This window comes from Notechis scutatus, chromosome 10, assembly GCF_049901735.1.
Source record: "Notechis scutatus isolate UNSWTSFEM ecotype Mainland chromosome 10, rNotScu1.2, whole genome shotgun sequence".
Lineage (NCBI taxonomy): Eukaryota > Metazoa > Chordata > Lepidosauria > Squamata > Elapidae > Notechis > Notechis scutatus.
Window position 1 is genome coordinate 4,641,415 of NC_142018.1, and position 20,120 is coordinate 4,661,534.

The 20,120-nt window shown below is 42.9% G+C and overlaps 1 protein-coding gene across 1 annotated transcript in view; it reads right to left on the minus strand.

The window, feature by feature from the left end:
* Positions 1-604: 604 nt before the first annotated feature.
* Positions 605-20,120, minus strand: part of SLC16A2 (solute carrier family 16 member 2) — an 83,334-nt gene continuing 63,818 nt past the window's right edge. The window contains 5 exon segments of the mRNA XM_026685462.2: positions 605-1,771; positions 4,648-4,876; positions 9,227-9,370; positions 12,389-12,848; positions 16,364-16,508. Of these exon segments, the coding sequence (XP_026541247.2) occupies positions 1,548-1,771; positions 4,648-4,876; positions 9,227-9,370; positions 12,389-12,848; positions 16,364-16,508 (1,202 nt within the window). The 3' untranslated portion in view covers positions 605-1,547.

Here is a 20,120-nt window from a genome sequence, read left to right on the forward strand (position 1 = left end):
GGGAAATTAAGAACCCAACTGGGAAAGAGGCCGACACTTGTTACGAACTGGGACAAGAGACTCTTGACAAGCCTCCCTTAACTTGGACCCTGTCAGCAAGCCAGGTCAATGTTTTGCATTTGTTTCTCCCTCCTAGGTTGTTTTCAGGTCCTTAAGGAACAGAGAAAATTTTCCTTCCCCAAATGGAAGTGAGGGATGTGCCCATTTCCAGGGGCTCCTTCTTCTGTAATAAGCTTAGAGCAGAGGTCTCCAAACTTGACCACTTTAAGACTTGTGGACTTCAATTCCCAGAATTCTCTGGGAGTTATGCTCTGGGAGCTATGCTGGTTGGAGAATTCTGGGAGTTGGAAGTCCACAAGTCTTAAAGTGGCCAAGCTGGCTTAGAGCCTCAGTTTCCTCACCTGCAGCCTTCGGTATAAAAGTCCACTGGTGTTTTTTTTTTTTTTTCCTTCCAGCTACTTTTCTTGAAACAGTTACATTGGAGGATCAAGCAAGTCCTGCAATGAAATCCCTCCAAGTAATAGAAACCGAGGTCCATTTTGGGGAAGGTTTCCAAAAGAGCAGCATCTGCGTTTTCAACTCAACTGTATTCATAAGTGAGGAATTATTCTTCCTTTTTGAGATTCATTTAATATGCAAAAGAAATCGAACAAAGAATTCACAACCCAATGGAACTGGAAGGGGGAGAAAATGGCCCAATTACTTGTTCAGGGACAGGTTTTACGGGAACAGGAGAAAAGGGCTGAAGTTGCTGGTTGAAAAGAAAACTTCTTTGAAAAGGATTCAGAATCCACCCGTTCAGCTCTTGTTCTTCTGTCTCCGTCAATATATAGCAGGGGTCCTCAAACTTGGCAACATTTAAGACTTGTGGACTTCAACTCCCAGAATTCTCCAGCCAGCAGAGCTGAAGTCCAACAAGTCTTAAAGATGCCAAGTTTGGAGACCTCTGGTATATAGTAATCTCAGGGATCTCCAACCTTGGCAACTTTAAGGCTTGTGGACTTCAGCTCCCAGAATTCCTCAGCCAGCAAAGCTGGCTGAGGAATTCTAGGAGCTGAAGTCCACAAGCCTTAAAGTTGCCAAGGTTGGAGACCCCTGGATCTACTTCTGAGAATTTGGCAGCTTCACAATTCGCTCCGAATGGAGTTTCCAGCGAATTTAAGCTCACTGTCAACAAAATAACTAAGTATGGCTACAGAATCCCTTTTGAGGGAAAGGAGAGAGGAAGTGGTCCAACACAATCGATTAAAACGCTATCACAGTCATCTATGCATTATCCACTAATGTGCTAACTGGGGAAAAAAAACAAAAGCTTTTCCAGCCCTGGGACATAAATGTGGGGACAATGAGAACATTCGGTAGGAAAGAAAGAGGCGAAGGAAACTCAAATTCAACTCGAAAGCCAAGAATTTGATCAGGACCGACCAACAGAGTGGTTTTCCGGTATCGCACAAGAGGTGAAGTCCTTCTTTTGAAAGATCTCGGCTGAGATGGGGGTTGGGGTCAGAAAATGCAGCTGGTGACAGGATGGGCGACCGAGCCAGAGTTTACACCGTAGCTCCGTCTGTGGCTGGAGAACCTGGGAGGAGCTCTCCGTTTGCGACCATCTCTGACCCCAACATCTTGTCTTTCCCCGAATCCAGTGGCTTCTTCTTGAGCTGACACCAATGGATGAAGGGAACACACGCAAGAATGAGACCTCCAATTATTGGAGGAACTCCAGCAAAGTAGAAGGCAAGCTGGTAATTTCCAAAATGATCATGAAGGAGTCCTAAAAAAAAGAAGAAAAGCAGGTGACTTACAATGGAAAGTGAAGTTGGAGAGGGCTTCTGCCCTTGGTTTATGGGATGTTCGCAACTTCATTAACCATTTTTAATGCCCAATGAAGGATCAAGGCACAGAGGGAAAAGAAAACAGAATTCTGGACTTCAATAACTATTTGGATTTAAAATTCAAACTGAGAAACCAGGATTCTATCCTCATGGCAGCTCTCCGCTACAAGGGCCAAGCTAAAAGGATGTTGGCCAGATCAAGCAAGAACTTTTGCCCCTATGGAGTTTCTCAGTCATCTAGGTATGGCTGTCCCAAAGGTGCTTTTTAAAGAGGCACCTGGACTTTGTTTTTCCTTGAAGGAGTTTTGCTTCTCATCTAAGAAGCTTCTTCAGTTCTGACAATGATGGTGGGGCAATGGAAGGATTTATATTTCTTGCAGTCATCTGGTCATTAGCACCCTCTCTGAGAGTGGTTGAGGGCACTTGGGGATTTCTCTGTGCCCCCGGGGGTCACCTGAATAGTGCAAGGGGGTGTGGAGCCTTCCTGGAACTGCTCTAAGAGCAGCTCTTTCCATCCTTTTGACTTCTGACATGTGCTGCTAGACTACAACAATCCTCTTGATCAGATGATACATCCACTGACTCAGCTGGCTGAGGGATGGAGGTTGTAGTCCCACATATAGGAAAGGCTGCATTAAAATATATCAAGCGGCATTTCATGACCTCTGGAAAAAAACTCTTTTCTGATCTTCACAGCTAAATGGCCCTGCTTTTAAGCCTTCTTCATTCTTCCTGGAAAGGCTGAAGATGGCAGGATGGGGGGAAAAGTCAGACATAACAGTGTCAAGTAAGGAAAAGAACAGCTAAGAATCCATTGATTCAGAAAGGTGGATGGAAAAGGCCTGGGACTTAAAACTTGGACCTAACACACATTTACACAAAGGGCTTAATTCCTGTGGTTCCAAAGATGGCTGATAATCGCTTCTGTCTTATTTACAATAAAAGCAACTTCTGAATTTTCTACGGTGAGCCACTGGGTGAGAGGTCAGGTTTCAGGAGAAAGGAAAATTATTGCTGGTTCTGATATAAAATCTGACAGAGGGTGACAATTTGCCATCGACTCCTTGATCCCTTTGCAAAATATGCCCTCATTTTAACTGGAGGCTAAATGAACTAAATGGGTTTTTTGTTATCGTTCATAGCATTGAGCAGTTCTGACCCTTGTAAAGTCTTTCAATTTTGCTTTTAATGGGCTTTAATAAAAATATTGCTAAATGTTACTTATACCAAATTCAGATGACCGGTTGGGGAGGAGGAAGTCTGGTTTTTAAAGAGTACAAATTATTCCCAGAAGAAGAGGTACCAACAACTGGCCAAGAATTTTCCAGCTGCAGCACTTCTTGTACTGTCTTTTGATCTTTTTAATCTGGGAAAATGAGGCTTTATTGAGCAACATTTGGCTATTTTCTAAGCAGTAAAATAATGTGAGCCTGCTGATAGTTGCTGAATTAAAAAAAGTATTTATTTCAAACACTTCAAAATCCAGCCAGTGGACAACAACATTACTTATTACCACTTATGAACCCCACTACAGGTTTTTAGATGTTTTTCTTATAGACATTGAAGCAGAAAGAATTTGATGGTGGTTAGTGTTAGTCCAAGAGATGAATAATTCATTTACAACTACTTCTCTTGCCTGGTGGGATGATGCATTCCAAGCTCACTTTTAGATGTTTTGCTAACAATTATAAATGACTAGGAATTGGGGGGTCCTTGGTGCTCTCGGAGCTTCTTCGCTTTCTTGCAGATGTTTCATTACCCTAACTATGGGAGGTAATATCATTGGTGCTAGTAAGGGGTGCTGTTTGCTGTCAGTTTACATTCTGGTGTCTTCTGGAGAAGGAAAACTTTGATGACAACTAATTTTGACAAATGAAATGCAGTCAAATTAAGTTTTCTTCGGGACTCTCCTACCAATTCTTTTCAAATAGAGCTACTTCAAAGTGAAAAAGAGCACCCAGACTGCATTTCCTGCTTCTTCTTGCAACTAAGAACCCGTGAAATGGGTTCACAGCACCTCATCAACTTCTTTAAGTATGGAGAAATCCCAGAGAATCTGACGTATCTGGAGGATAGTGATTTAGAAGAAAGCATTCTGGGATACTGGCTCAATCTGGCTATCATACCAATGTCACCAAGAAAATTTGCCTAGGACTTGACAGGAGAACTGGAGTAACAAGCTATGGAAAATTAACATCTGAAATCACAGTATGCGGAGAACTGGTTTGCATGATGATAAGCCAAAAGAAGTAATAGCAACAGCCCTTAGACTTATATATCGCTTCACAGGGCTTTACAGCCCTCTCTAAGCAGTTTTACAGAATCAGCATATTGTCCCCCAACAATCTGGGTCTTCATTTGACCCACCTGGAAGGATGGAAGGCTGAATCAACCTTGAGCCAGTCAGGATCAAACTGCTGAACTGCTGGCAGCCAGCAGTCAGCAGAAATAGCCTGCACTACTGCATTCAAATCACTATGCCACCTCAGCTCTTCAAACAACCACCATTACTGTTGGGCCTTCAAGAGGCATGCTATCTAGGCAAATGGAAACCCAGAATAGATAAGCCACAGTATACTTATGGTTTATTCAAGCCCCAATACATATTTGTCTGTTTGTCATTTAGGACAGTGTTATACTTAGTGCAATGAGTTGATTGAGCTACTGATGGCTGGCCAAGTCAAAGAACCTACAGATCGTGGACTATGACATGTCCCTCCTCTACCAACTCTTCATACCTTGCTTGGATAAGGACTTTTTAGACATATTGGAAACAGCTTCCTTCCCAAATCTTCAAGCTAGAGAATTTGCTCACCTGCAATTGGTGGCCCAGCTGACATGGGAATGGCCATGAGTCCTAAGAGATAGCCAATGGCTTGAGAAGCTTCCATGGGCCCAACCAGCTCAAAGGCAATGGGGGCCATAATGGTGATGAAGAGTCCTTCACAGAGTCCAAGGAAGAGGCAGACAACAATCACCCCTGAAAATGCTTGGCACTGTAGCAACATCATGCACATGATACCCAAGGTGATGAAGGACGCAACCTGAGGAGTAAAAATAATGAAGCTGTTTAGACAACCAAGACAAATGTGGAGGAATTCCCTAAGCAAGGGGGGCTGAGAGTACCAGTGAGTGGCACACTTCATAAGTGGTGGGGGAAGTGATTTCTCTCTCTCTTTCTCTCTCCCTCCCTCATGCAAGTATTCAAATTCACAAGATTTCTGACATCATCTCATGTGAAAATGCAACAGTTTGTCATTCTTGCTTGAGAACATGTGGGATTCTGATACTCTTACCGGCTGAAGTCACTGAAATTTCACCCTTTCATCAATATTTATTTTTAAATTGAACACTGACATTCTGCAAATGCTACTTCAGGTTGTTGCAGAAATCTTACCATCTTCAATTAAACAAACAAACAAACAAACAAAAGGTCTCCCCCATCTCTGGTTAAGGAGAACCTTGGGCCAGGGGTCACCAATCTTTTGAACCTCAGGAACCACCAAACTCATAATTTTAAATCCCAGGGACCACTAACCGGTTCTGTGGGCGTGGCCTAATTTGTGGGTGTGGCTTGGTGGTCATGTGACTGGCTGGGCATGGCTTGTATGTAAATATAAATATTTATATAAATTGATTTTTTTAATAAAAAAGAGCAACTTTTAACCAAAATCAAGCAAGGCAGGCAGACAGATTGAGTTGCTCACAGAATCATTCATCAGCTAGCTCAGTCTCTCAAATTTGCTTGCCGTGAGTCTGCACTGAATAATAGAAACTTCAGTCCTAAGGAAGGTTCGGCTGTGCTTAAGAGCAGAGCCGAAGATCTAAAGATGAGCTAGAAAGCAAGAAATCCAACCATTTCCTGCTTCCTAGCTAATCTAAATTTCCCGGTACAGCAGAACAGAAGATGGTCGGAAAAAGGAAAAATAGCAACTTAGCAGGCAAGTTTGCTGGGTAAGGAGTGAGTGGGCGGGGAGGGTTCCCACGGGCCATGTGGGCAGCACAGCCTTGTGTTTCTGTGCAGCCTGGATTAATTGCTTTGGGAGGGTGCGATTTCTCTGCGGCCCATCAAATTTTTCTCGCGGCCCACCAGTTGGCGACTGCTGCCTTGGGCTATATCCACAGACTACGTTTAGAGATCATGGACCACTTTCCAGACTTTCTAATCAGGAGGTGGGTGGGTGTGCAGGATCCCCCAAATCTTTTTATGGATGCTCAATTCTACCTGAAAGTTGGCTGGGCAACCAATAGGTTGAAAACTCACTTTGAGTCTAGATTCTGTGTGTGGCTATGCCAAGATGATTAAACTTCTTTGTAAGATTATAAATATTGTCTTCCACTTTGGTTTAGTTCGCTCTTCCATTCCTAAGCGGCCCCTGAACATCTCCCCTCCTTCCCATGTCTCATTGGTTGCCCAGTTTCTCCATTTTCTCTTCTGTTTTTCCCAAAGGGCCTCCCTCTCCTTGGTAGAAAATTAGCCAAGAGGTCTTGCTTATGATTTGACAACTGGAGGACTTTGAATGTCTCAGGCCCCAAGGCATTCAAAGACAATGTGCTTTAGATATCCGAGATGCTCAGATAAGGCTACATTTCAAAGAAGGCGAAGTTTCTGGAAGCAACCAAGAGGAGAAAGTTGGAAGGTGATAGCAACTCTTCTGCCATCCCCTTGCTCTTAGCAAAGTGTTTGTGTGCTAACCCCATTATAGGGATTCTTAAAGAGTTGTTTCCATCCATTAAATATATTTTTCTCTATTTAAATCATCTCAAATTTCTGCCATGCTTCCAACTTTACAACACACTGTCCTTGGCAATGAATGGAAAGTCAGCTCTTGGCCGAGGCTGGAGTTTGGGAAGGCTAATTTTTCCCTTCAGACTTTTATAATGTTCACAAACGGCATATTTCTACTGATTTTTTTTTAAAACAAATTACATAAAATAAGATGCTTCTTCCAGCTAACAGGAAAGACTCCCACTATGGACAGCCTACAGAACATCCCAAGCTCAGACCTGACTTTGGGAGTTGAGGCCACACAAGTCCTCAGCTACATGAACTAATAGATAGTTTGGAATCAGACCATTTCTGCTGGGCCTGTAAAAATATTGTGGTATCACATGTCGATATGCATCCCTAAGTTGGTTGAAGACAGTGGTGGGTTTCCATTTTTTTTACTATTGGTTCTGTGGGTGTGGCTTGGTGGGTGTGGCAGGAGAAGGATACTGTAAAATCTCCAGTCAGAGGTAGGATTTGCCGGTTCTCTGAACTACTCAAAATTTCCGTTACCGGTTCTCCAGAACTGGTCAGAACCTGCTGAATCCCACCTCTGTCTGAAGAGCTAGATAATCCCACTTTTTTCTTCCTTTCTTAAGAATCATGTCTGATTCTTAGAGACTGCCTGGACAAACTCTTGCAGTGTTCTTCTCAAGGTTTTTCAAATATGGTTCATCTTTGCTGAGAGAGGGACTGACCCAAGACCACCCAACTGTCCCTCTGGCTAGGACTGGGCTAGAATGCATATGTAGACTAACACCTTAAGCAAACACCCGACTGGCTCTTGTATAGCACTGCATGCTCAGCTTAATTAAATTTCTTTGCCAATGATATTTGGTTATTTATGGTACAATGGACAGTATAACTGGGAAATTGTGAGAACCAGCTAATTTGAAGAAGTTCTCTGTTTCTATGTACCCACATGAAAAACAATGCAGTATGCCTGAGCACTGAAAGGATCTTCTGGTCACCATGCCTGGTCTCTACTCCACAGCTACTTTTATTGCTTTCCTATCTTCCTTCTCTCTGAGCGTTCAAGAAGACGTAGATGGAGAGAACATCTCTCTAACTTTACTTCTGCAAGAGTCCCATGAGGTGGGTTGAGTAGACAGTCACCCAATGAGGTCTATCATGACTCTTAATCACTCCTCTGCAGTGCTTCTGAATGAATAAATCCACCATCTCTACTCGGATTGGTTGATGTGCAGAGTAGCCTATTGGACAATCCAACTGTCAATCTTTTCTCCCCTTCTATGCCAGTGAGAAAAGAGGCTACCAAAATAATATTACCACAATATTGGGTAATATTGGCAAATCCAACTAGACTATGTATGCTTATGCACGTATTTTATTATTTATTTATAACCTTTATTGGCTGTCCATCTTACCACTCTGTATGAACATGGGTGAATATGACAATCGTATAGTTGCACTTTTGTCTCACTACACATTTATTATAACTGGTCTTTCAGGTGAAGTCTAGGACTTTCTCAGGGGTCCTGGCAAAACTGATTCACACTTTCACCTACATTTTTCCTTCGCTCATAGCTGGACAATAAGAAGGAGGGGAGGTTGAAGGCAAGGGAGGGAGAATGCTATTCAAGCATCCATCGGCACCTGGGACATTGTTGGCATCCCAAGGACACACCAAGCAGATGTCCCAGTTTCCTGTTTCCACAACAGAATAAACAGGAGTGATTGGTGGACGCATTGGACTGTGGCTGGCCCTTGAGAAGAGGGGGAATTAACTAGGCTTCCTTTTGTGTGAGAAACCCAGAGCTGGTTTCGCTTCTTCTATGCCAATGTGGTTTAATCAGTAAAGTTTTATACTCCTAGTAAAATAATGTCCCAGGAGTTCTATTTTCTGGATTCACCAACTGGACCTTCTTTTCATTAGACTAAAGGTAAAGGTTCCCCTGGCACATACGTGCTAGTCGTTTCTGGCTCTAGCGGGCGGTGCTCATCTCCGTTACAAAGCCAAAGAGCCAGCGCTGTCCGAAGACGTCTCCGTGGTCATGTGGCCGGCATGACTAAATGCCTTCAAAGGCACACAGAACACTGTTACCTTCCCACCAAAGGGGTCCCTATTTTTCTACTTACATTTTTTTTTTAACGTGCTTTCGAACTGCTAGGTTGGCAGAAGCTAGGACAAGGAACAGGAGCTCACTCCATGAAGTGGTGCTAGGGATTCGAACCGCCGAACTGCCAACCTTTCTGATTGACAAACTCAGCGTCTTAGCCACTGAACCACTGCATCCCTATTTATTATTCTATAATTGTATTATATTTATTCATTATTCATAAATATTATTATTATTTTATATTATATTATAATTATAATTATTAATAAGTATAATTTTATTATATATTTATTTATTAATATATATTTGGTATATGTTTTATTATATAATTATTATATAATAGCTTTTATTATATTTTTTTCCATTAGGCTAAGCCTACCCAATTCCTGCCACTGTTCATGTTTTCCCTCCAGCCCCCTTAAGTCATTTCTCTCCCCATGAACACATGTGGACAATAGAGAATGTCTCACACAAAGATGAAACACTCTGCAGGAAGTGCAAAGCAATCAATAAGCCTGAATTTGAAGCAAGCCCTTGTCTCCTGCCTGCAAATAGATCTTCTTCAACCCAGGGATGAGATCACTGATGGGTCCGGAGACCAGCCGCCCAACTCCTGACATGGCTCCTATGCAAGCGAGCACAATCCAGGATTTTTCCTTTTCGTTGAATTTCTCTTCTACGAACTTCACCTAGGAAAAAAGGAAAAAGAGGCATCAGTCTTGCTTTTCTTCTCACTGGCTTCAGAGTTGCCGATTCCAAATTGGTAGATCCAATTGGCCAAAAGAGACATCGGCACACTGTTCTGGTTCAGGGTCATTTGACAAAAAGTTGGAAATGCATAAAAAGGGGACAATAATCCACGATTGGTGGTCTCTCCTTTGTATATTTTGGAGGGGGTATGGAGTGGGAATTTTAGACCTGTGTTGCACTCCTAAGCTAGCTCAGATTTCCATGGGGTTAGTTCAGGGGGTGATGGATGAAAGGGGTGGTTTCAAATTCTGTAAAGTCTAAGGCAGAGGTCTTCAAACTTGACAGCTTTAAGACTTGTGGACTTCAACTCCCAGAATTCCTCCTCCAGTCATGTTAGCTCAAGAATCCTGGGAGTTGAAGTCCACAAGTCTTAAAGCAGTCAAGTTTGAAGACCCCTGGTCTAAGGCAGAGGTGGGCAACTGTGGCCCTTTTATGACTTGTGGACTTCAACGCCCAAAATTCCTGAGCTAGCATGGCTTGCTCAGGAATTCTGGGAGTTGAAGTCCATAATTCATAAAAGGGCCATAGTTGCCCACCCCTGGTCTAAGGCAATCTTTCCCCAGGTTTGCAACTTTAAGACATATGGACTTCAACTCCCAGATTTCCCCAGCCAGTATGATTGCTGTCATTTGGTAGGGCTCAGGAATAGAGTGGGGTTTTTTTTGGGTGGGTGGGAGCCCCAATCCTTGGGACTTTCTGGGACATCCTTCCTCCAAACATCAGATTGTGCCCCTTGCTGGTCTTTTGTAAGGCCCTTGAAGACCAGCTTTGGATGTGTAGATAAATCTATATCATGGCTGGGTTAACTGTTGTGTGGTTTTTCTCAGCAATATATGGTATTTCTGGTTTTCTTTTGTTGTTTTTATCTACACTTTTAAGGATTGCATTGCAGATGGGCAGCCATATAAACTGAATGAACAAGTACAGGTAGTCCTCGACTTACGACCACAATTGAATCCAACATTTTTGTTGCTAAGCAAGACATTGGTTAAGTGAATTTTGTCCTGTTTTATGACCTTTCTTGCCACAGTTGTTCAGTGACTCACCGCAAATTGTTAAGTTAGTGACATGGTTGTTAACGGAATCTGACTTTGCTTGTCAGAAAACCGCAAAACGTGATCACATGATCCCAGGACAATGAAAGTGTCATAAATAAGAGTCAGTCGCCAAACATCTTAATTTTGATCACGTGACCCTTAGGCTTGCTGCAATGGTCGTTAAGTGTGAAAACAGTCATAAGTCACTTTTTTCAGTGCCGTTGTAACTCTGAACGGTCACTAAATAAACTGTTTAGAGTTGAGGACCAGCTGTAAATATTGGAAGACAACTTCAGACAAGGCCTCCTCCCACTTGGATCATTTGAAATGAAGGCCTGTTATTCCATAAGGGCAGAGAGCGCTGGGCCCTCCGTGCGCTTTCGTAAGTGTCCTATGGCTATCACTAAGTCTGGCATCTTATGATTCTTGGTGAATGTATTTTTTATGTACACCGAGAGTTTCTGCACCGGAGACAAATTCTTTGTGGGTACAATCACACTTGGCCAATAAAGAATTATTCTATTCTATTCTATTCTATTCTATTCTATTCTATTCTATTCTACTCTACTCTACTCTACTCTATATTCTATTCTACATTCTATTCGATTCTGCATTCGATTCTGCATTCGATTCTGCATTCTATTCTATTTTGCATTCTGTTCTATTCTATTCTATTCTATTCTATTCTATTCTATTCTATTCTGCATTTTATTCTATTCTATTTTGCATTCTATTCTATTCTATTCTATTCTATTCTATTCTATTGATTCGATTCTACATTCTATTCTGCATTATTCTGCATTCTATTCTATTTTGCATTCTATTCTATTCTATTCTATTCTATTCTATTCTGCATTCTATTCTGCATTTTATTCTATTCTATTTTGCATTCTATTCTATTCTACATTCTATTCTATTCTATTCTATTCTATTCTATTCTATTCTATTCTATTCTATTCTATATTCTATTCGATTCTGCATTCGATTCTGCATTCTATTCTATTTTGCATTCTATTCTATTCTATTCTATTCTATTCTATTCGATTCTGCATTTTATTCTATTCTATTTTGCATTCTATTCTACATTCTATTCTATTCTATTCTATTCTACATTCTATTCGATTCTGTATTCGATTCTGCATTCTATTCTATTTTGCATTCTATTCTATTCTATTCTATTCTGCATTCTATTCTGCATTTTATTCTATTCTATTTTGGATTCTATTCTATTCTACATTCTATTCTATTCTATATTCTATTCGATTCTGCATTCGATTCTGCATTCTATTCTATTTTGCATTCTATTCTATTCTATTCTACATTCTATTCGATTCTGCATTCGATTCTGCATTCTATTCTATTTTGCATTCTATTCTATTCTATTCTATTCTATTCTATTCTGCATTTTATTCTATTCTATTTTGGATTCTATTCTATTCTACATTCTATTCTATTCTATTCTATTCTATTCTATATTCGATTCGATTCTGCGTTCGATTCTGCATTCGATTCTATTTTGCATTCTATTCTATTCTATTCTATTCTATTCTATTCTATTCTATTCTATTCTATTCTATTCTATTCTGCATTCTATTCTGCATTTTATTCTATTCTATTTTGCATTCTATCCTATTCTACATTCTATTCTATTCTACATTCTGTTCTATTCTGCATTCTATTCTATCCCTGACCCTTCATGATGGCCACCTGGACTTCCCAAGCAGAAGGCCATCAGCCATGGGACTGGCTTCAGCAGAAGGGGCAGCTTGCTCCATTGAGGACCAGCCCCATCACTTTGGAACCCAGGGGACCACCTGCAGTTTTGACCTATATGGCCCTGGATCCTTAGTCTGCTCTCCCTTCCTTCTCTCCCATATGACGAGGAGCAAGCCCCCATCTCCCTCCCCCTCCCCATCTCACCAGGTGCAGGTAAGGGACAAAGTATCCCAGGATGGCTGTAGCTATGCCAAAGGCCCACACTCGGTACGTCTTTCTCCTGAAGACTCGCAAGTTGAAATATTTCCGCATCTGTGCCATGCATTGCTGCATCCAGCTCCGGGTGTCCAGTTTGATCTCCCTCTCTCGAGGACTTGAGACCGAGGGCAACATCGGGCGGAAAGTCAGGGACAAGAAGATCTGGACCAGCAGGAAGGCGCTCAGCATCTGGAAAGCGCGAGCCAGCTCAAAGGTTTTTCCCATGACTTTCAGGAGGAACGAGATGCCCACGGAGAAGAGGCAGCTGCCAGTGGTCACCAGTCCGTTGGCCAGACCAAGGCGTTGCTTGAAGTAGTGGCCCAGAATGACCAGGGTGGGGTGGAAGGCGAAGGAGCTGCCACAACCAAAGAGGATTCCATAGGTGAAGTAGCGGACCTCCAAGGACCTGTGGAAAAGAAAGGGCCATAACAGGGTTTGGAAAGAAATTCCACAGTGTCTCTTCAAGCGCAGAGGCCTTCAAACTTGGTCCCTTTAAGACTTGTGGACTTCAACTCCCAGAATTCTCCAGCCAGCTATGCTAATTCTAGGAGTTGAAGTCCACAAGTCTTAAAGGGGCCAAGTTTGGAGGCCTCTGCTTTAGCGTTTTACCTTTCTAGCCTAATGAAAGAAGGATTAAAAGAAGAGGGTGACATGATGGCAGCGTTCCAAGACTTGACGGGCTGCCTCAAAGAAGAGCCGGGGGTCAATGTATTCTATAAAGCACCTGAAGGCAGGACAAGAGACGATGGATGGAAAAGAAACAAGGAGAGATCCAACCTAGAAATAAAGAGAAATTTCCTGTCAGAACAATTAACCGGTGGAATGGCTGGCCTTCAGAAGTTGTGGGTGCTCCATCACTAGAGGTTTTTAAGAAGAGATTGGACAGTCAATTATCTAGAATGGTCTCGGGTTTCCTACATGGACAGGAGCTTGGACTAGAAGACCTCCAAGGTACCTTCAGGTTCTGTTATTGTTCTGTTATTTTATTTAATTTGTCTTTTGCTCTGTTGTCCCAGTTGTCTGTCTTTCCATCTTGTAGGAAGTTGTCCAAGTGGACATGTGTAATTGTAAGACCGTCATCCTATCATCATCCAACTCTGTTTACTCTACTCTACTCTACTCTACTCTACTCTACTCTACTCCACCCTATCCTACCCTACCCTACCCTATTCTGCAGGTTGGTTGCTGGCTGTAAGCTGTGCCATAGAAACGCAGGAAAAGAAGAAGAGATCCCTTATTGGATGGTGATTAGAAGTGTGGAATTAGCTGGGACCATGATGGGAAAGGGTATTGTTTATTTATTTATTAGAGGTTTTTAAATCCCACCTTTATTACTTTATAAGTATCTCAAGGTGGAGAACAAACCTATCTTTCCCCACAAAATTACCCTATGAGATGGGTTGGGCTGAGAGAGAGTGACTGGTCACCCCACTGGCTTTTGTGCCTTAAACTCAGTTGTCTCCTGGTTACTAAGCCAGCACTTTCACCACTACATAAAACTGGCTCTTTGGTTTTGGTCGTTTTGTCTTTTGTGCTTTTCTACAAATGTAAATAAACAGCAGTGACTTCCCAAGGCTAGGAGACATATTTGTTGATTTTAAATGATTTGTGATTTAAATCATTTGATTTTATTAATCAATGTTATTCATGATCTCTGAGAGCTATGGAGAGTGAGAAGGTGAGAGCAAGAGGAAGAAATGTAACTCCATTCAGATGGGCAGAGTGATTTGTAGTTCGATCTCTGTAAAAAAATAATAATAACTCGTCTTACTACGTTGTGTGAACATGATATCAGGTTATGTTGCAATATCATTTACTTTGGTACACCATCTCACATGAATAGAGTTGCTGTGGCCTGTTAACCTGCGTTGATTGAGGGTATGGTGGAAAAATGATGTAATGTTCTTTTTTATAAGAAGTCCAGCAAAGGAAGGAATTACAGGTAGTCCTCGCTTATTGACGAGGAGGTTGTCAGGTTGGGAAAGAGGATGTTCAAAATCCACAAGAGGAAAACCACTGAGTGTGTAATTCTTGAAGTCAGAAACTTGTAGGATTCTCTCCATGCTATTGAAAATCTCTTCTGGAGAAGCTTTTCTCTGCTTTTCTTATGCCAACGGCCTGTCTTAAATCTCCCCGAATTTGATGGGACAATTGCTACCACCACTGAACAAGTCTGTGGTGCACGGGTTTTAAATAGAATCTGAAATTAATACCAAACAACTGCTATGTTTACACAATTCCCTCAACTGCAAATAATTTGAACTGAGTTATTGGCTCTAAAAATTAGTCCAGCTAGGGAGGATTGCACAAATGTTGCACCATTTTTAAAATAAAATCACAGGATTGTTAATATTTATTTTCATATTTTTCCAGGAAATTATTTAGTTGAGTAACTAGGCTATAATTTATTTTAAGTCTGGATAATTTTAACTGTGCTTGAGGAAAGCTGTGGAAAGTCCAAAGAACAGCCAAAGACAAAACTAGAGATATTTCAAAAGGATAATAATAAGGAACAGGAAAGGAACCAAGTGTTTTGACCAGAGCCGCATAGGAGAATATAATGTGAGATAAATGTATTCTTCTCCAAAAAAACCCTTTGCTTTTCATCCTGATATTTAGAGCACACAGCCAAATCAAGTCAACAGAGATAATTTGTCTTCATTCCAGCTTATAAGAAAACACAAATCTCTTTCTTTAAAAATAAAGCATTTGGAATAGCATTTATTTTAAAAGGTAAACAATCTGGATGAAAACATTTTGGACAGGCCAGTGACTTGCAATAAGCCAGAGAAAGACAAGCAGGAAAATTCAGAAAAGAATAAGTTGGCTTGAGCCAAATTTGTTGATAGTCCAATTACCTCCCCAGTTTTCAAATTGGCAAACATCCTTTTCAAGGGATAAAGATTCCTAGCCAGACATTCTGTGCCTTGGCCAGACAGATATGTGGGTCTGACATTCCTATCATCTAGGACTGCCTTAACTGGGCTACAAAATGCAGATGCCCACTTGTGAAGACATGGGGACCTGGGTGTTGGGAAGGGAATGGCATGAGGAGCGGGGTAAGGACTCCGATGTGGCAGAGAGAAACTATGCAGGATTCTGTTACTCTACCCTGCAGTGAGAAGAGCCCTCCAGGAATCCTGGCTGTTCCCTCTTTCTTGACCTGGCTGGCCTCCAAGGGCTGGTATCAGGAAAGGGCAGCCAAGGGAACCTCCTGGGGATTTCAGTAGGCCAGCCATGGTCGCCTGATCCCCCTGCCCAGCCGGCGCAGGCCAGGCTGGAGGCCAGAGGGAGCACCTGACCTTTTAGTGGCACGGCAGGAGCAAGGAAGGGAGAGTGTGAGCGAGGAGGAGGAGGATGCCCCTCAAATGGCAGGGCAGGAGCCACGGAGAAAGAAAGAAAAAATGAAGAAATAAGGAGGGAGGGAGGGAGGAAAAAGAAAATGAGGACAGGGAATGTGGGAAGAAAGAGGGGAAGGGAGGGAGTAAGGAAGCATAAGGGAAATGGGAAAGACAGGGAGGGAAGGGAAGGAAGGAAGGGCAAAAAAGACAGGACGGAGGGAAGAGGGGGAGCCATGGTTTTGGAGCTGAGCTGGTCCTGGGGGGAAGAATGTTCCCTTCCAGAGATCCCAGGAGTTGCTGCCATTCCATCAGGCCATTGCACTGGCATTTTATAGAGCCCCCCTGCTTCTCCGCAGTGAGGTCCTTCAGGAGCACCAAGCCTGGGAGATGTCTAAGATTTGGGTGCCTGGAGATTCCTCAAGATTTGGGTGCTTGGAGGTTTTTTTTGGGGGGGGGGAGATGGGGCTTGCTTTGGTTGGAGGACAAAGGGTTCAGACATGGGAAGAGCCCCTCAGGCCAGGCCTTTGCTGGTGAGCCTTGTGGGACCCCCCCCCCTGCACCCTCCATTTCAGAGCCTTACTTGGTGAAGGAACTGGAGAGGAGGCCGATGAAAGCGATGGCGGCTCCCGAGGCAGCCGTGGTCCGGCATCCGATCCGATCGGTGAAGATGCTGACGATGGGAGAGCAGAAGAAAACCATCCCCATGCCGATGGATCCAACCAAGGCTGCAGGAAGGGAAAAGAAAGGAAAGGGGAGGAGGGGTCAGCCATGGGGGTCAGCCCACGCAACGTGTCAGGAAGTGAGGGAGAAGCCCAGGATGGCTGGTGGCTTGGAGAAGAAAACCCCCCTGGATCTGGGAGCAGAAGGAAGAGGTTTCGATTAGGGTCCCCCTCCTTGGAAGCTCAACCTGTGAGGTAGTCTAGGTTGAGAAAGTGGCCCCAGGGAGGCTCTCCTAGACCTTTTCTGTGGCTGGGAGCAGACTCGAACCCGAGTCCCACTTGCCAATCCAAAACCTTCACTGCTTTGCCACTTCAGTAGTCCAAGACTTATTTATTTGAACCCTAATTTGCTCATGAAAAAAGTTTAGTTTTAGTTTAGTTTAGCTTACTTCGTTGTCATTGCACCTCGTACAACAAAATTAAATGCCATCTTCAGTGTGCAATTTATGACTATGAAAATAAACACAAACACACATCCTTCGCATCCTATACACTGAATGGAAAACCTCTGATATTGCATTCATATTGCACGAGAGACAGTGGAATTCCATAGAGTTGCTGCCCTGGGATAGAAGCTGTTTTTCAGCCGATTTGTCCTTGTTTTTGTTAATATCCTGTACCGTCTGCCAGATGGTAATAGTTCAAAAAAAAAAAAAAAGGTGGCCAGGATGAGATGGATCTTTGAGTGTGTCTTGAACTTTCTTAAGACAGCAGGAGCTATAAAGCTCTGCCAAAGAGGGGAAAGGGCAACCCATGATCCTCTGGGCAATGACGTTCACCCTCTGGAGCGCTTTCCTATCTGCCCCTATGCAATTGGCAAACCATACACAGGTGTGCAGTAAGATAAGATCCTCTCTGGTGCAGCGGTAGAAGGTCACCAGCAGTTTTCCATTCAGCTGTTGTTTCCTGGGAAGCCTCAAGTAGTCTAATCTCTGCTGGGCCCTTTTGACCAGGGCTGCAATGTGAGCATCCCAATGTGAGCAAAAAGGCTTTTCAGCTTTGGCTTTAAAAGAAGCAGCCTCTGGCGGTAAATCTGGATTGCTTTCCTGCAATACCCAGATTGCTTCACTGCAAGGTGAATTCCCGGGTTGGTAGATCCAACCAAGTACCTGGGCTTGACCCAGATCTCCACGGGCCATCAGTTCACACGCCCAGGCAGTATTGGATCAGAAGGGAGAAGCCTTGCCTGATGCTGGGTTTCCCCCTTTCTTTCCACATTCATCAGGAACCCTGACCAACCCCTCCTTTCTCTGCAGGGACAGCCAAAGCGCTGAATATGTCTCTGCAGCCCCTCCTTCCTCCACTGGCCGGGGAGGGGGCTCTCACTCCCACTGCCCTTGACTCTCAACATGGCTGAAATGGTCATTGTGCAAGTTTTATATATGCGTGCATATCTATGAACATATTCCCTCTTTTTCTTTTCTTTCTTTTCTTTCTTTTAATATATTCTGTTTTTCTTTTCTTTCTTTTCTTTCTTTTCTTTTTTATTTCTTTCTTTCTTTCTGCACTCTCTTTGTCCTCCCTCCCTCTCTCCCTTTCACTGCTGGCAATTTAAAAAGTGTATTGATTTCACATTTTGCTTTTTGGATGGGTTCACTACCGAGTGTTGGGTTGACTGGTTTTTCACTGTAACCCTATGGATGGGCGGGGAGGATGTCATTCTTTTTTAAAAATACATTTTCTTCCAGAATTAAAGCACTTTGCAGAGGGCTCCTCCTTCAGCTACTGACCAGCTGCAAACTGATGTAGCTTTGACAGGGTTTGGTCTGATTTTAAACACAGGTGAAGACAGTAAACCAGCTTGGTTGTCCCTCCCCTCAAAAAAAGTACAGGTAGTCCTCAAATTTATAACCATTTGTTTAGTGGCAGCACTGAAAAAGTGACTGATGCCCACAGGAGCATCCCTACATCCACCTGATCCAAATTTGGGCAGGTGGCAACATGGCAAATGTCCCAGAATCATTTGATCTCCATTCGTCACCTTCCCAGCCAGATCCCTTAACAACTGCAGTGATTCACTTAACAACCAAGGTTGTAAAACCGGATGCAACTCATTTAATAATTCCTTTGGTTTGCAACAGAAATTTGTGGTCTTGGTTAAGGACTACCTGTATGGATCTGATGATCACTGCATCCCAAAGTTTTGTGCCCCAATGACGACGCGAAGGCCCAGGAGAAGTATTCACACAAAACACGAAGTCAAGTTAGTGTTAATCCAGGTTAAAATGGTTGCAGTTGAATGGATTATGTGGACCTACTGTACCCCCTTTTGGATAGTTTATGACTCAAGATAGTACGCAGATCCCCCCAAAATGGACTTACTGAAAGGTTTGTGCAAATACCAAGCTGGTAGGAACCAACCTGTTTCCAAGCAATGAGGCAACCAAACTTCTGATTTATTTATTTTTATAAAAAAAACCTTTATTGGTTTGTTTTTCCAGAAGGAGAAAAGGAAAAAGGAAGTTATGTTTTATGCTTATCCTTCCTCCCTCCCCCCTCCTCAATCCACTGAAGTCACGACAAAAATATCCCCTTGAAATAACCACCCATTACATCACCGCGAGGGAACTTCAAGCATGATCGTGAGAAAGCGCCTACTCCGGGGATTTGGCGTTTCCCCTTTCCCCCCCTCCCCAGGACAGGAAAGGGGGCACAATAGCTCAACCGCCAGCCTGCTGGTCCAAAGGCTGCCGCACATCCTCGGCCCCGGTTGGAAACAGCATCGGCCTTCCCCTTGGGGGGGCTTCAGCTGGACAAAGCAACGCACCAACAGAGGAAGGGACGCTTTTCTCGCTCGCTGTTGCAAAGCAGGACTTAGAAATGTTCCTTTTAGAGAACATGATAATTTGGGCCAAAAACTTTGGTTATGGTATTGATTTGGAACAGCGGGAAAAACTACGGCAGGTAAATGATAAATTAACGTCAGTTGCCTATAAGGAGAACCTTTACAAAATGTTCTATCGCTGGTACCTCCTTCCAGCGAGGTTAGCTAAAATGTTTCCCACTATGTCGGCAAAGTGTTGGAAATGCAATTATAGCCAAGGAACGTATTTTCATATGTGGTGGACTTGTCCCCAAGCCCAGAAGTACTGGCTTAAAATTAAAACATGGTTGGAAGAAATAACGAGACAAAGGATTGAATTAAGACCAGAAATGTTTTTATTAGGTATATTAGGATCTAATTACAAGAGAAACCTCTAATATATCACACTCCATATGGTAACCGCTGCCAGAATCACATTTGCTCAAAACCTAGAATGTGCTGAAATGGACAGGCTAATGATGGTATTGAAGACAAAGAAGAAACTATAATATATGGAATGTTTGGTATAAGTGGTTAGAGAGAAGACACAAAGGCATCAATTGATAGCAAATATGAGAATGTGTTATTTAATGTTACACACACACACACACACACACACACACACGGGATACAATTAAGATGAAGGGAGGTACTAATACCACTCTATAAAGCCTTAGTAAGACCACACCTAGAGTACTGCATCCAGTTTTGGTCACCACACTATAAAAGAGATGTTGAGACTCTAGAAATAGTACAGAGAAGAGCAACCAGGATGATGAGGGGACTGGAGACTAAAACATATGAAGAACGGTTAC